General features: G+C 36.1%; 1 protein-coding gene across 1 annotated transcript in view; it reads right to left on the bottom strand.

The window, feature by feature from the left end:
- Positions 1–16,370, bottom strand: part of SUGT1 (SGT1 homolog, MIS12 kinetochore complex assembly cochaperone) — a 52,460-nt gene that overhangs the window by 27,087 nt on the left and 9,003 nt on the right. Inside the window, exons 6-10 of the mRNA XM_082435850.1 lie at positions 15,883–15,936; positions 15,481–15,497; positions 14,437–14,471; positions 12,692–12,788; positions 11,788–11,895 (exon numbers count right to left, since the gene is read on the bottom strand). Of these exons, the coding sequence (XP_082291976.1) occupies positions 11,788–11,895; positions 12,692–12,788; positions 14,437–14,471; positions 15,481–15,497; positions 15,883–15,936 (311 nt within the window). The remainder of the gene's footprint in view (positions 1–11,787; positions 11,896–12,691; positions 12,789–14,436; positions 14,472–15,480; positions 15,498–15,882; positions 15,937–16,370) is intronic.

Below are 16,370 nucleotides of genomic sequence, written 5' to 3' on the forward strand. Positions count from 1 at the left end.
CAGTCAATAAATAAGTGTTTCCTGATCTCTAGAATGCAGCTTTTCCAGTATTCTCTCGCTCAGCTCTTTGCACATTTAATTGCTGTATCACAACCCTCTGTCCAATATTAGAATAGCTCAGTCTTCCCTGAGGCCAGACTGCACATCTACTGTCTTTATTTTTACACTCAAATCATTTTATAATTGTTTTTAATGCAAAAGATGGTAATGAATGAAGAGGAACTGAATAAACTTCTCCAAAGTTCTAGAAGCTCAGTTCAAGTTATTTACTGAGTACCTACTGTGAGCATAAGACCACCCACCACCTCTATTCTTCTTGAAGAAATCAATCAGAAGACACATTCCCATAAACAAAAAATTCCAGCATCCATCATCTGTAGTGACAGACCTAAGTTTTGGGAAATATCTAATTATCTGGAAGGAAGTATGCCAAAATGTCATCAGTAATGAGACTGAGTGATTACATTCTCAGCTCACTTATATTTTTCCAAATTTTCTATGATATGCATTTATTGCTTTTACAACCTGAATAAAAATCTAAATCATCAGTATTAAATAATAATAGCAGTAATATTTATTGAGCACTTATTACATACCCCATGTACTAAGTGCTTCATATACATCATCCCACTTAACAGAAAGTGAGAGGAGAAAATCACCTATATTTTAGAGATGAGAGAGCCAATAAATAGAGTAACCTGCTGGAAGTGTCTTTTTCTTCTAGAAGTTTTACTTATTTTATTTCCTCAGAAATAAGCAGAGGTTGAGGACAAGTCAAAAACAGTCAGTTGTGTAATTCCAAAAGAGTCACAAATAGGTGCCACTTGCTGGATGTATGACTAATCTCACTGAGCCTCAGTTTCGCTTGTAAAATGGGATTAATAGGGTCTACCTCACTTAGGATTCTTTTGAGGATTAAATAAAACCACGTATGAAAACAATATAGCATTGTGTCTGGCAAATAACAACTGAATGCTATTATGAATATCTTCATCATTGTTACAATTAGCTGAAAATCTGGGCAAATTATTTTACATCTCTAGGTTCAGTTTCCATACCTGTAAAAAGATAATAACAATACCTACACTATGCACTAACTGTGAGGATTACATGGGATAATACACAGCAATCAAAACAGTTACCTACTGTAATTCTCCAAAGGTCAAACAACATGGCATTGGCTAAATAAGCTACGGTAAATGCCTATCATGAAATACTTTGCTGTAAAACATCTAAGGGCATAAAAAAAAATACCCATAATGAATAAGTTTAACAAGACATCTACAGACAGTATGGACAGTAAAATCCTTTTCTTTTGAAAATACATGTATATACATTAATAGAAAAGGCAGCTCTACAATTTGTGGATATCAGCAGCTAAAGTTATTTAAAAAAACAAAAAACAACAACAACAAAAAAAACCCTATTACCACGACCATATCAAAAAGGCATAACAAAACAATAATCCAAAACCCCACACACATCTGTGTGTTTAAAAAAGCAGCAGTATCCTGCCAGGACACCTCCAACCCCATTATATCATAATTAAGATTCTTCTATGAATATCAAGAAAAGGAATTTTAAAACTTCTCAAATGTTAGTGGGTTAAGAAGGCAGAAGGGGGCTATTTGTCTCTAAGACACACATTTTTATTTCCCACAATTTCAGTTAAAAGCCTTCATATTTTATATTGATATAATACAAAAAATTACTTTGACTAAAAATAGGAACACAAGAACATTTCTACAAGGGCAAATTTACTGCAAAGGATTCTGAGAATACTAATTTTTTCTTACAGGGAGTGAATAGTAATCTTTAAAATGAATATTTCACAGCATAGCTGCTACTGAAGTTATAATCCTATGATTGTGATAAGAGAATATTGTCATGATATTAACAAAATGAAATAAAAGAACCATTACAGTTTAATAAAAAAATGGATTAATAGGCAGATATGTAAGCTGGTATTCAGTACAATGTAGAAATAACTATCAAAGGTACTAAAAAAATATGAATTCTGACTAAGAAAAACATATTACACTGTAAAACATTTAATTAAGGGAATTCCCCGGCAGTCCAGTGGTTAGGACTCAGTGCTTTCACTGCCAGGGCCCAGGTTCAATCCCTGGTCAGGGAATTAAGATCCTGCAAGCTGAGCAGTGTGGCCCCCCCACCCCCAAAAAAAAAATTTAGTTAAGAAATGCTATTTCAGTATCTTAAGGATACTACCTCTTCCTCTTTTCATTGTAAATTGTATTTTGTTTGAATTAATAACACTTAACCAATGGTTATACATAAATATACAACATGCATATTTATTTGAAGGTGAGAAAGAAAACAGGATTCTCAAAAGGCAAAGAAATAGCCCTTTTAAACCAGATTTTACAGACTCTCTAATTTCAGGCATATTTTCCCAAGCAAAATGCACCCTTTTCTCGAACCACATAAATGATTCAAGACACCTGCAAACGTATGAAAAGCAAATTACTATTTTTCCCTTTTAGTGTCATCACTAAATAAGACTCAGTAACCCAGAGAAAGATTTTCAGTATTTTAACATTGTCTCCCTCTGCTGTATAAAAAGATTCAAAAATTTCATCATTTCCATTAAGATATAATTAAGTACAATTCTTTCCATTTGTTTCCCATAAAACACAGCTTAAAAACTGGTAGTTTAACAAAGTAATATATATTACTTTGGGTTAGGACAATAAAAATAATCATCCTCCAGAATATATTCTACAAATAAAAATTCTTTAGTCCAGACTTAGAAAAACCTATGAAAAGAAGCAACTGCTTTACAGAAGTATAAGTATTCTTCCTGGGTCACGCTGAACAATTTAGTAACTTGTGAACTTGGGGAAGGCATTTTAAGTCCATGAACCTCAATTTCTTTTAACCTGTAAAACTAAGAAGGAAAATACTTACTACACCCTGCCAACTTCATAAGGCCAACATCAGAATCCAATATAAATTCATCCTCTGAACAATTGCTGACCACCGACTCACTACAAACAGTGCATAGGGCTAGGGTTGCCAAATTTAGCAAATGAAACATATTTAAAAATTATTCAGTTTGCCAGCCTGCCAAGCTGAGGTGTCAGATCAGCCATTTCTCACTAGTCACTGATGTGAAGTGCTGGGTGTGAGGCCTCTGCATGAAGCACCCTGTGAACAAGTGAAACTAGAGGAAGCACAAAGGAAAAGGAAAAAAAAAGACAAGAATTGTGTCTTGCGAATTCCTCTTGCGAGAGCACCGTAATCACAACTAACTGCTGAACAATCATCGACAGGAAGACACTGGAACTCACCAAAAAAGATACCCCACAACCAAAGACAAAGGAGAAGATGCAATGAGACGGTAGGAGGGGCACAATCATAATAAAATCAAATTCCATAACCACTGGGTGGGTGACTCACAAACTGGAGAACACTTATACCACAGAAGTCCACCCACTGGAGTGAAGGTTCTGAGACCCATGTCAGGCATCCCAACCTGGGGGTCCAGCAACGGGAGGAGGAATTCCTAGAGAATCACACTTTGAAGGCTACCGGGATTTGACTGCAGGACTCTGACAGGACTGGGGGAAACACAGACTCCACTCTTGGAGGGCGCACACAAGGTAGTGTGCCCACCAGGACCCAGGGGGAAGGAGCAGTGACCCCATAGGAGACTGAACCAAACCTACCTGCTAGTATTGGTGGGTCTCTGGCAGAGGAAGGGGGCAGATGTGACTCACCAAGGGGACAAGGACACTGGCAGCAGAAGTTCTGGGAAGTAATCCTTGGTGAACCCTCCTGGAGTCTGCCATTAGCCCCACCAAAGAGCCAGGTAGGCTCCAGTGCTGGGTCACCTCAGGTCAAACAACCAACAGGGAGGAACCCAGCATCACCGATCAGCAGACAAGCGGATTAAAGTTTTACTGAGCTCTGCCCACCAAAGTAACACCCAGCTCTACCCACCACCAGTCCCTCCCATCAGGAAGCTTGCACAAGCCTCTTAGATAGCCTCATCCACCACAGGGCAGAGAGCAGAAGCAAAAAGAACTACAATCCTGCAGCCTGTGGAATGAAAACCATATTCACAGAAAGAGAGACAAAATAAAAAGGCAGAGGACTATGCACCAGATGAAGGAACAAAATAAAACCCCAGAAAAACTACTAAATGAAATGGAGATAGGCAACCTTCCAGAAAAAGAATTCAGAATAACAATAGTGAAGATGATACAGGACCTCGGAAAAAGAATGGAGGCAAAGATGGAGAAGATGCAAGAAATGTTTAACAAAGACCCCAAAGAGTTAAAGAACAAACACCTAGAAGAATTAAAGAACACACAAACAGAGACAAACAATACAATAACTGAAATGAAAAATACACTAGAAGGAACCAATAGCAGAATAACTGAGGCAGAAGAATGGATAAGTGACCTGGAAGACAGAATGATGGAATTCACTGCCGCTGAACAGAATAAAGAAAAAAGAATGAAAAGAAATGAAGACAGCCTAAGAGACCTCTGGGACAACATTAAATGCACCAAAATCCACATTATAGGGGTCTCAGAAGGAGAAGAGAGAGACAAAGGACCCAGGAAAATATTTGAAGAGATTACAGTTGAAAACTCCCTAACATAGTAAAGGAAATAGCCACCCAAGTCCAGGAAGCTCAGAGAGTCCCAGGCAGGATAAACCCAAGGAGAAAAAGGTCAAGACATATAGTAGTCGAAATGACAAAAATTAAAGACAAAGAAAAATTATTAAAAGCAACAAGGGAAAAATGACAAATAACATACAAGGGAGCTCCCATAAGGTTAACACCTGATTTCTCAGCAGAAAATCTACAAGCCAGAAGGGAGTGGAACAATATATTTAAAGTGATGAAAAGGAAGAACCTACAACCAAGATTACTCTACCCGGCAAGGATCTCATTCAGACAATCAAAAGCTTTACAGACAAGGAGAAGCTAAGAGAATCCAGCACCACCAAACCAGCTCTACAACAAATGCTAAAGGAACTTCTCTAAATGGGAAACACAACAGAAGAAAAGAACCTACAAAAAAAAGCTCAAAACAATTAAAAACATGGTAACAGGAACATATATATCGATAATTACCTTAAACATGAATGGATTAAATGCTCCAACCAAAAGACACAGGCTTGCTGAAAGGATACAAACACAAGACCCACATATATGCTGTCTACAAGAGACCCACTTCAGACCTAGGGACACATACAGACTGAAAGTGAGAGGATGGAAAAAGATATTCCATGCAAATGGAAATCAAAAGAAAGCTGGAGTAGCAATACCCATATCATATAAAATAGACTTTAAAATAAAGAATGTTACAAGAGACAAGAAAGGCCACTACCTAATGATTAAGGGATTAATCCAAAAAGAAGATATAACAATTATAAATATATATGTACCCAACAAAGGAGCACCTCAATACATAAGGCAAATGCTAACAGCTATAAAAGAGAAAACTGACAGTAACACAATAATAGTGCGGGAACTTAACACCTCACTTACACCAATGGACAGAAAATCCAGACAGAAAATTAATAAGGAAACACAAGCTTTAAGTGACACAGTAGACCAGACAGATTTAATTGATGTTTATAGGACATTCTATCCGAGAACAGCAGATTACACTTTCTTCTCAAGTGCGCAGGGAACATTCTCCAGGATAGACCACATCCTGGGTCACAAATCAAGCCTCGGTAAATTTAAGACAACTGAAATCATATCAAGCATCTTTTCTGACCACAACGCTATGAGATTAGAAATCAATTACAAAGAAAAAAAGGTAAAAAACACAAACACATGGAGGCTAAACGTTACTAAATAACCAAGAGATCACTGAGGAAATCAAAAAATACCTATAGACAAATGACAGTGAAAACAAGACAATCCAAAACCTATGGGATGCAGCAAAAGCAGTTCTAAGAGGGACGTATATAGCAATACAATCCTACCTCCAGAAACAAGAAAAATCTCAAATAAACAATCTAAACTTACACCTAAAGGAACTAGAGAAAGAAGAACAAACAAAACCCAAAGTTAGTAGAAGCAAAAAATCATAAAGATCAGAGCAGAAATAAATGAAATAGAAACAAAGAAAACAACAGCAAAGATCAATAAAACTAAAAGTTGGTTCTTTGAGGAGATAAACAAAATTGAGAAACCTTTAGCCAGACTCATCAAGAAAAAGAGGGAGAAGACTCAAATCAATAAAAATTAGAAATGAAAAAGAAGTTACAATGGCCACCACAGAAACACAAAGCATCATAGGAGACTACTACAAGCAACTCTAGGCCAATAAAATGGACAACCTGGAAGAAATGGACAAATTCTTAGAAAGGTATAACTTTCTAAGACTGAACCAGGAAGAAATAGAAAATATGAACAGACCAATCACAAGTAATGAAGTTGAAACTGTGATTAAAAATCTTCCAATAAACATAAGTCCAGGACCAGATGGCTTCACAGGTGAATTCTATCAAACATTTAGAGAAGAGCTAACACCCATCCTTCTCAAACTCTTCCAAAAAGTTGCAGAGGAAGGATCACTCCCAAACTCATTCTTTGAGGCCACCATCACCCTGATACCAAAACCAGACAAAGATACTACAAAAAAAGAAAATTACAGACCAATATCACTGATGAATACAGAAGCAAAAATCCTCAACAAAATACTAGCAAACAGAATCTAACAACACATTAAAAGGATCATACACCATGATCAAGTGGGACTTATCCCACGGATGCAAGGATTATTCAGTATAGGCAAATTAATACACCATATTAACAAACTGAAGAATGAAAACCAGATGATCATCTCAATAAATGCAGAAAAAGCTTTTGACAAAATTCAACACCCATTTATGATAAAAACTCTCCAGAAAGTGGGCATAGAGGGAACCTACCTCAACATAATAAAGGCCATATATGACAAACACACAGCAAACATCATTCTCAATGGTGAAAAACTGAAAGCATTTCCTCTAAGATCAGGAACAAGACAAGAATGTCCCCTCTTGCCACTATTATTCAACATAGTTTTGGAAGTCCTAGCCATGGCAATCAGAGAAGAAAAATAAATAAAAGGAATACAAACTGGAAAAGAAAAAGTAAAACTGTCACTGTTTGCAAATTACACGATACTATACATAGAGAATCCTAAAGATGCCACCAGGAAACTACTAGAGCTAATCAATGAATTTGGTAAAGTTGCAGGATACAAAATTAATGCACAGAAATCTCTTGCATTCCTATACACTAACAACGAAAGATCACAAAGAGAAATTAAGGAAACAATCCCATTCACCATTGCAACAAAAAAGAATAAAATACCTAGGAATAAACCTACCTAAGGAGGTAAAAGACCGTACTTAGTAAACTATAAGACACTGATGAAAGAAATCAAACACGACAAAAACAGATGGAGAAATATACCATGTTCTTGGATTGGAAGAATCAATATTGTGAAAATGACTATACTACCCAAAGCAATCTACAGATTCAATGCAATCTCTATCAAATTACCAATGGCATTTTTTACAGAACTAGAGCAAAAAATCTTAAAGTTTGTATGGAGACACAAAAGACCCCAAATAGCCAAAGCAATCTTGATGGAAAAAAACAGAGCTGGAGTAATCAGGCTTCTTGACTTCAGACTATACTACAAAGCTACAGTAATTAAGACAATATGGTACTGGCACAAAAACAGAAATATAGATCAATGGAACAGGACAGAAAGCCCAGAGATAAACCCACACACCTATGGTCAACTAATCTATGACAAAGGAGGCAAGGATATACAATGGAGAAAAGACAGTCTCTTCAATAAGTGGTGCTGGGAAAACTGGATAGCTACATGTAAAAGAATGAAATTAGAACATTCCCTAACACCATACACAAAAATAAACTCAAAATGGATTAAAGACCTAAATGTAAGACCAGACACTATAAAACTCTTAGAGGAAAACATAGGAAAAACACTTTCACATAAATCACAGCAAGATCTTTTTTGACCCACATCCTAGAGTAATGGTAATAAAAACAAAAATAAACAAATGGGACCTAACGAAACTTCAAAGCTTTTGCACAGCAAAGGAAACCATAAACAAAACGAAGAGACAACCCTCAGGATGGGAGAAAATATTTGCAAACAAATCAACGGACAAATGATTAATCTCTACAGTATATAAACAGCTCATGCAGCTCAATATTAAAAAAACAAACCCACTAAAAAAATGGGCAGAAGGGCTTCCCTGCTGGTGCAGTGGTTAAGAATCCACCTGCCAATGCAGGGGACGTGGGTTCGAGCCCTGATCCGGGAAGATCCCACATGCCACGGAGCAACTAAGCCTACGTGCCACACAACTACCGAAGCCTGCGCACCTAGAGCCCGTGCTCCGCAACAAGAGAAGCCACCACAACGAGAAGCACGTGCACCGCAGCGAAAAGCAGCCCCCGCTCGCCGCAACTAGAAAAAGCCTGCACGCAGCAACAAAGACCCAATGCAGCCAAAAATAAATAAATAATGTAATTAAATTTATATATTAAAAAAAAAGTGCAGAAGACCTAAACAGACATTTCTCCAAAGAAAACATACAGACATACAGAGGCACATGAAAAGATGCTCAACATCACTAATTAACAGAGAAATGCAAATCAAAACTACAATGAAGTATCACCTCACACTGGTCAGAATGGGCATCATCAGAAAACCTACAAACAACAAATGCTGGAGAGGGTGTGGAGAAAAGGGAACCCTCTTGCACTGCTGGTGGGAATGTAAATTGATACAGCTACTATGGAGAACAGTATGGAGGTTCCTTAAAAAACTAAAAACAGAACTACCATATGACCCAGCAATCCCACTACTGGGTATATACCCTGAGAAAACCATAATTCAAAAAGAGATGTGTACCACAATGTTCACTGCAGCACTATTTACAATAGCCAGGACATGGAAGCGACCTAAGTGTCCATCAACAGATGGATAAAAAGGATGTGGCACATATATACAATGGAATATTACTCAGCCATTAAAAGAAACAAAATTGAGTTATTTGTAGTGAGGTGGATGGACCGAGAGTCTGTCATACGCAGTGAAGTCAGAAAGAGAAAAACAAATACCGTATGCTAACACATATATATGGAATCTAAGACAAAAAAAAAATGGTTCTGAAGAACCTAGGGGCGGGACAGAAATAAAGACACAGACATAGAGAATGAACTTGAGGACACGGGGAGGGGGAAGGGTAAGCTGGGATGAAGTGAGAGCGTGGCATTGACATATATACACTACCAAATGTAAAACAGCTAGTGGGAAGCAGCCGCATAGCACAGGGAGATCAGCTCGGTGCTTTGTGACCACTTAGAGGGGTGGGATAGGGAGGGTGGGAGGGAGACGCAAGAGGGAGGGGATATGGGGATATATGTATACGTATAGCTGATTCACTTTGTTATACAACAGAAACTAACACAACATTGTAAAGCAATCATACTCCCATAAAGATGTTAAAAAATAAATAAATTTTAAAATAAATAAATAAATAAACTGTGGTATGTCGAAAAAGAAGACACATGCACCCCAATGTTCACTGCAGCACTATTTACAATAGCCAGGTCATGGAAGCAACCTAAATGCCCACCGACAGAAGAATGGATAAAGATGTGGTACATATATACGATGGAATACTAGCCATAAAAAGGAACAAAATTGGGTCGTTTGTAGAGACGTGGATGGACCTAGAGACTGTCATACAGAGTGAAGTAAGTCAGAAAGAGGAAAACAAATATTGTATGTTAACGCATATGTGTGGAATCTAGAAAAATGGTACAGATGAACCGGTTTGCAAGGCAGAAATTGAGACACAGATGTAGAGAACAAACATATGGACACCAAGCGGGGAAAGCAGGGGCGGGGTGGTGGGGGTGGTGGTGGTGGTGGTGGGATGAATTGGGAGATTGGGATTGAGATGTGCACAGTGATGTGTATAAAATAGATAATAAGAACCTGCTGTATAAATAATAAATAAATAAAATTCAAAAAAATAAAAAGTTAACTGGGCATCCTATACTGTATCTGGTAACCCTACCTGAAGCACATACAGAGACACAAATATGACACCTTCTTATCTTCAGCAGACTTACTAAGAGTAAGGGAAATAAATGTGTACATATAAACAAACTACTATACAGGAAAGGAAAGTAGTAATGTAGCATTTAAAGAAAGGAGCAAGGGGCAAAAAAGGCAAACTGGGAACACAGTAGGAGGGGCTGGGGAATGGTTAGAATCAATAAGCACTCACAAGATTCAAAGGAGAATAAAGAGTAAGACGGACACTGCTTAGTTAAATCCCCGATTGTAGCCACACATACCTGTGTATTCACCAACCACACTATTCCATTATACAAGGTGGCTCAGTAACACAGGTTTTTAAGTTATTTGCCATCTATCACACAAATCAATTTACATTTAAATTACTTCAAAAAAAAAACACGCATTAACAACGTCTCAATAGAAAGATGTACAAAAATGCCAAACTCCTAATTTTCTGACCTATCTCCCTCTCAAATCTAGTTACAGTTTTGCGCTTATTGTACCCAATATTATCTTATTAAATTCTACCCAATGTGGATGGGGCCAGTAAGACGAAAATGTTCACAATATGTCACCCTTTTTCTCACTTTCTATTGTCCAAGCAACTGTTTCCTATCTCTGCCTCTTAAGTAAACAGCTTTGTACTTTGTACATTTCAAATAGATAAGTGAGCAGATCATTTTTAACTAGATGCAAAAACTATTGCTTCTTTACTTCTTTACTTCCTCCTCCAACCCTCTCCAGGTGTCCCCTTCTTCCTGCAGGCCCAGTTACCATTCTTCATGACACAGGCCAACCCTGATTCTATTCTATGATAGGAAAATTCACACAACTAAACTCAAAAGTTAAATAACACACTGTGTTGCAGGACATACGCATAAAAAAGGTGCAGTAATGGAATTTATATCATTCTTTCTCATTTACTCATCATATACCTTCATACAATCTTACAGATGAAAGGATTTCAGAGTTCACAGTGCATATCCCTCTATTTTTATAGATGCTGAAAATCTTGCCCTATGTGTGACTACTCTAAATTAACAGGGCAAGCAAAGAACCAGTCAGATTTTTTGATTTTCAGTTTAGTATTTTTCCTGCTAAATTATACTTCTACCTACTCGTACTACATCTTTTGACTGGTAGCTGATATATTCCATGAATTTTAATTCTATTGCATATTCTTACTTCTTTTTGAAAATATAAAGGAATCTAAAAATTATGGTTACTCAAACTGCAATTTAAATTATTCATTAATCCTTCATAACAAAGTAACCTAAAAGTCAGCTTAACTAAAAAACAAGAAAGCAGATTCATCTTTATAGTAGTCTGTATTTTTAACTGCGTAAGAAAATGTGAGAGAAGTATTTGTATATCACAACAGACCAAACTGACAAGTTCAAGACATGAGACACTGTCAGTATCAAATCTTAAAAAAATGCTGATCACCGTATCTTTTGTGAAAACCTCTTTATTGAGAAGTATTATACCTATCTTAATAAGCATACAAACACTTTTGAGGTTAGATTTTTACAATCCATTTTCCTAGAATTTGGGAAGGTGGAAAAACTGCTATTCAAAAATTATTGTTCATATTTAATTTAAAGATATGTGGCTGGAAGGATCTATAAGCTCACAATCACAGATTACCACTGACAACCCTTTTCAATTATCTTACCTTTGTTGAAAGTACTTTAAATGTGCTCTGTTCTGGTATTATAGGATGAAGAAGTCTCAGCTTCAAATTATAATCCTCTCCAGAAGGAAGTTTCACCAATGCGGACAACTAATGATCACAAAATTAGTAGCACATTTTATAAATTTATTTAAAGAAGGGTAAAGTACTTAAATTGACTATAATTACAGAACTTCAGTACTGCTGCAGATTATTTTCAAAACTTTCTATGGAATATCAGACTTAAGAATCTCAAAGTAATCTTTTAAAAATCTGGTATCCTTCGCATGAATTCTCATATACATAATTAAATAGCAGAACAGAGTATGTTTCATAACACATACTGAACATTTAAATCTCAAGGAAACTCAATCCACAAGAACAAAATAATACAGTATGTAACAAAGAAATATTCATGTGCAAACCATCTAGTTCTACCATGAACTCTCTTAAATATCTATCACAAGGTTTTCTGCTAAATGCTAAGAAACCAAGTTATTGAAAGTCATACTCATTTAATATGGTTAGTAAATTCTAAGATATAAAAGTCACAATAAGTGGATCTTTTTCATGAAGTATATACCACACAAATGTGTAACCAAAGCACATATCTTACTAATGTCTTTTATATTTGTCAACCAAATTCTGCTTTGAATTCCAAATCTAAAGAAAGAGAAAACAATGCACACCTAGCTATAACATACAGTATACATACTCTTGTCTCAAAACTTAAAATGATTCAAATGGAAAAGCAATGCTTCAGATTTTCATCAGCATTTTCCACATTGTCTCAGGAAGAAATGATATATATCTAATAGACTGCTATAGATTATTCTGCAATATATATTTATATTTACAAATAAAAGTATTTAACCTCAACCAAAAATAATTCAAAGACTATAATAACCTCTTTTTCTGAAAATCCCACATTTACATCATTCTTCTGAACATTCTTGATCATAAGTGTAATGATTACTTGAGATTCTGTTTGATACCAGTCATACCTATTAAAAAAGAAAAAGGAAACTTAAAACAGAACTTATAATTTTCTTAAAGTTGTTGCTTGTTTTGTCAAGATAAAAAACTGTATATAATCTGATGAACAACAAGAGCTCCACCTTGAGGAACAAAATAGCAAAGCAGCTGTTGATTCACAGAAACAATTTTATGTAACTAATTTCATATGATCTGTACTAACGGAAGAGAAAAGTAAGGTCGATGATGTCCAAAACCCCTCCAGTGGATTTAAATACTTACATAATTTTCTAGGTTCTAACATATCTCTAATACTGTTGTGCTTAAGCTAATTGGTTCTTTTTGGCCACATCACACAGCATGCGGCCACATGCACAGCTAGTTTCAAAGATAAAATTTATTCTAAGAGGTAACAATTCTAATACACCATCAACAGTTTTATCCTCTCATTTCAACCTAATACTAAGAAGTAAACACTTCCATCCCTATTTTACAAATGAAAAAAAAAAAAGTAAGCTCAGAAGGGTGAGGCAATTGGCACATTAGTAGCAGGCGTTACACTGGACCCAGGTCAACCTGACCTCGCATTCCAGGATCTCTTTACTGAAGCTGGGGGCAAACAGCCCTGAGCACAGGGAACAGAAGCAAATGAGCTAAAATTAAAATAATTTAACTCATTCTGCCAGGCACAATATTAGATACAGTACCTTCCTTCAATCTCAAAGTATGTGGGAAGATTAGTGTGCCTAGAGATTCTAATTATGTGTATCTTTCCCACTGAAAGCTCTAAAAATATATCATCACTTTCAAATTAGACTGGATTATAAACTCCATGAGAGCAGAGCTATTTATCTATCCTGCCACTACGACATTCCCAGGACTAAGCACAGTACCCTGATACACGGTGTATTTATTACATCAATGTGGGATTATTTTATACTCCAAACACTCCAGTCATTAAGTTCATATACCCTACCCCTGCTCCTGTCACTAAAGTTCCTTGTTTACTAGGTACTTGGAGAGTCATCCTGTATCTCCCCAGAAAGAACATGAATAAATTGTTTTAACATTTTCAAGCCATTTTACATCAAAAGCACTGGACCTTTAAAAGTCTCACAGTTTTCCTTTGAAATTCAGTCAGGATGCAAAGCTCGAGATTAATGCCTTGTGTTTCTTTCTGTTACACTAAGAATACAAGTTGTACACACAGCTAATGAACAACTAAAAATAACACAAATACTTGCTAAATACTTATTCATGATTGTAACTGCTGCCCTCAGCAAGTGACTTTCAATTCATGCAGAATTATTCTATGAAAAATTTACTCCAAATATAAAAGGCAGGTAGAGTTACAATTCTATCAAGTCTACTAACTTATTTACCTAGGTAACAGCAATAACTTAAATGGAAGAGGCTCTCTTTAATACATGGAAAGGTGACATAATGTGTAATCAAGTTAAGTTTTAATTGGCAAGTGATTTGATTTTAACCTTAATATAAACACTAATTCAAATCAGTTAACAGTCTTACAATTAGTTTTTCAAGGCTTTAATATGATTTCTTTTATAAACTAAGAAATACTTAAATCACAGGTAAGGACTTGCTTATTACTATTCAACAACAGGGTTTTTTCCCTTTAGGCATATTTATCACACATTATGAAAAAGAAACACTTACTTGATTTTTGACTGATAAGTCCTCTGGGATGCAGACTGATTTTGGCAAGTTGAAAGAGAAAGATTTTTACAAGTTAGTTTACTAACTGCGTATTAAAAATGCATGTATTATTAATTTACCCAGTGTTATAGTTACTTTGATATGGAATAACTTCACGAAACCTTCCTACAGAGCATGGTATCCATAATTGTTAAATAATACTCATCTTCACAGGAATTAGAATACTCAGTTGTTTTTTTTTTAAATTTTTTTTTAACTTCTTTATTGGAGTATAATAGCTTTACAATGGTGTGTTAGTTTCTGCTTTATAACAAACTGAATCAGTTACACATCTACATATGTCCCCATATCTCTTCCCTCTTGCATCTCCCTCCCTCCCACCCTCCCTATCCCACCACTCTAGGTGGTCACAAAGCACCGAGCTGATCTCCGTTACTCAGCATTTTTAAAATTTTATGAGTTTCAATTTGAAAAAACCGTTTTTCTTCTAAAATAAAAGAAGGATAAAAAACAGAAAAATTTCTGAAGATATGTTTGGAAAAGGTTACATATAAAATGTCCAGTTCCAAGATTCAGTAACTCTCTAAGCTGAAAATAACAATAACATTTAAAAAAACATTTTTAAGACTATAGTATAACCTTCAGGCTTAACAATGGCATCAAACTGCTCTGGAAAAACATATGAAGCACTATTTCCATGGTGCCTTCCTGATATTGTCTTACACCGTTTATGGCTGGCCTCTCTGCAACAAACATTCTACACTGACCACTGAGAAACAAAGTGACTCTTAACCAATCCAAACTTTCCTAAACTATGTGTGCCAGTTCAGACTGTAAATCTAAAGAACTTGCCCTGGGTCAATGGTGGCCTCTAATTTGTCCCTAAATAAGAAGGGAAGAGACGGCATTTGGAGGAAGAAAATAAGTAAAACTGCCCTAGAGAGATATGTAACTGACAGAAAGCTCATTCCGAGTCCTGCCTCAAATATATTTAGTAATAATATAATTAAGTAAAAACACAAAGGATAAAACCTTTGGACTTACCACCTCGGGCTGTGATCCTATTAAAAACATAAAAAGGAAACATTTTCAGGTAACAGTACATGTATAGGCAAAATTACATACATGATTTCTATGGCACAAACATACTGATTAAGCAAACCAATTCTCCATGCATACCTAATAAGGGAAAGTGGTTTAACTTTGCATCCTGGAGTCACTTGAGACTCCTCAGTAATTTCTTGCCAGTAATACCAATGCAAAACAAATCCATCCAAATTTCCCTTTCAACATAACGAATGAGGTAAAAAATCAAAATACCTTGGGAAATCCCAACCTAAGAGAACATCCACTACTTAAATTATAAGTTATAAAGTTCAAAACAAAAAAATGTCAAACATTTACTTCTTTTTAAACGGAAAGACCACGGGAAACCTGCAAACTTACCATTCTGAGCTTCTTGACACCTTTTAATCCAGACAATGAAATCAGCATCTGCACCTAGAAAGAACAAACTGATTGTAACATCACTCATCTGCACAACCTAACATATTCAATCAACAAATAATTACTGAATACCTATGTTCCAAACACTATTCTAGGCACTGTGGATGCAACAGTGAATTAGACAAAAATATCTGTCCTAACAGAGTTTATAGCTATCCTAATATTAAACCTATTAGTTAGGTTTAATATTTACTTGTTCATCCTGAAGAATTCTGATTTTTAAAAAATCAATTTTATCTGCCTGCCAATGCAGGGGACACGGGTTCAATCCCTGGTCCGGGAAGATCCCACATGCCATGGAGCAACTAAGCCCATGCACCACAAGTACTGAGCCTGAGCTCTAGAGCCCACGAGCCACAACCACTGAAGCCTGCTCCATGTCCCCCATGGAGCAAAACCATTCCCAGTTAGGAGCTACTGCTTTGGAG

The sequence above is a fragment of the Balaenoptera physalus genome, assembly GCF_965194825.1.
Source record: "Balaenoptera physalus genome assembly, chromosome: 18".
Lineage (NCBI taxonomy): Eukaryota > Metazoa > Chordata > Mammalia > Artiodactyla > Balaenopteridae > Balaenoptera > Balaenoptera physalus.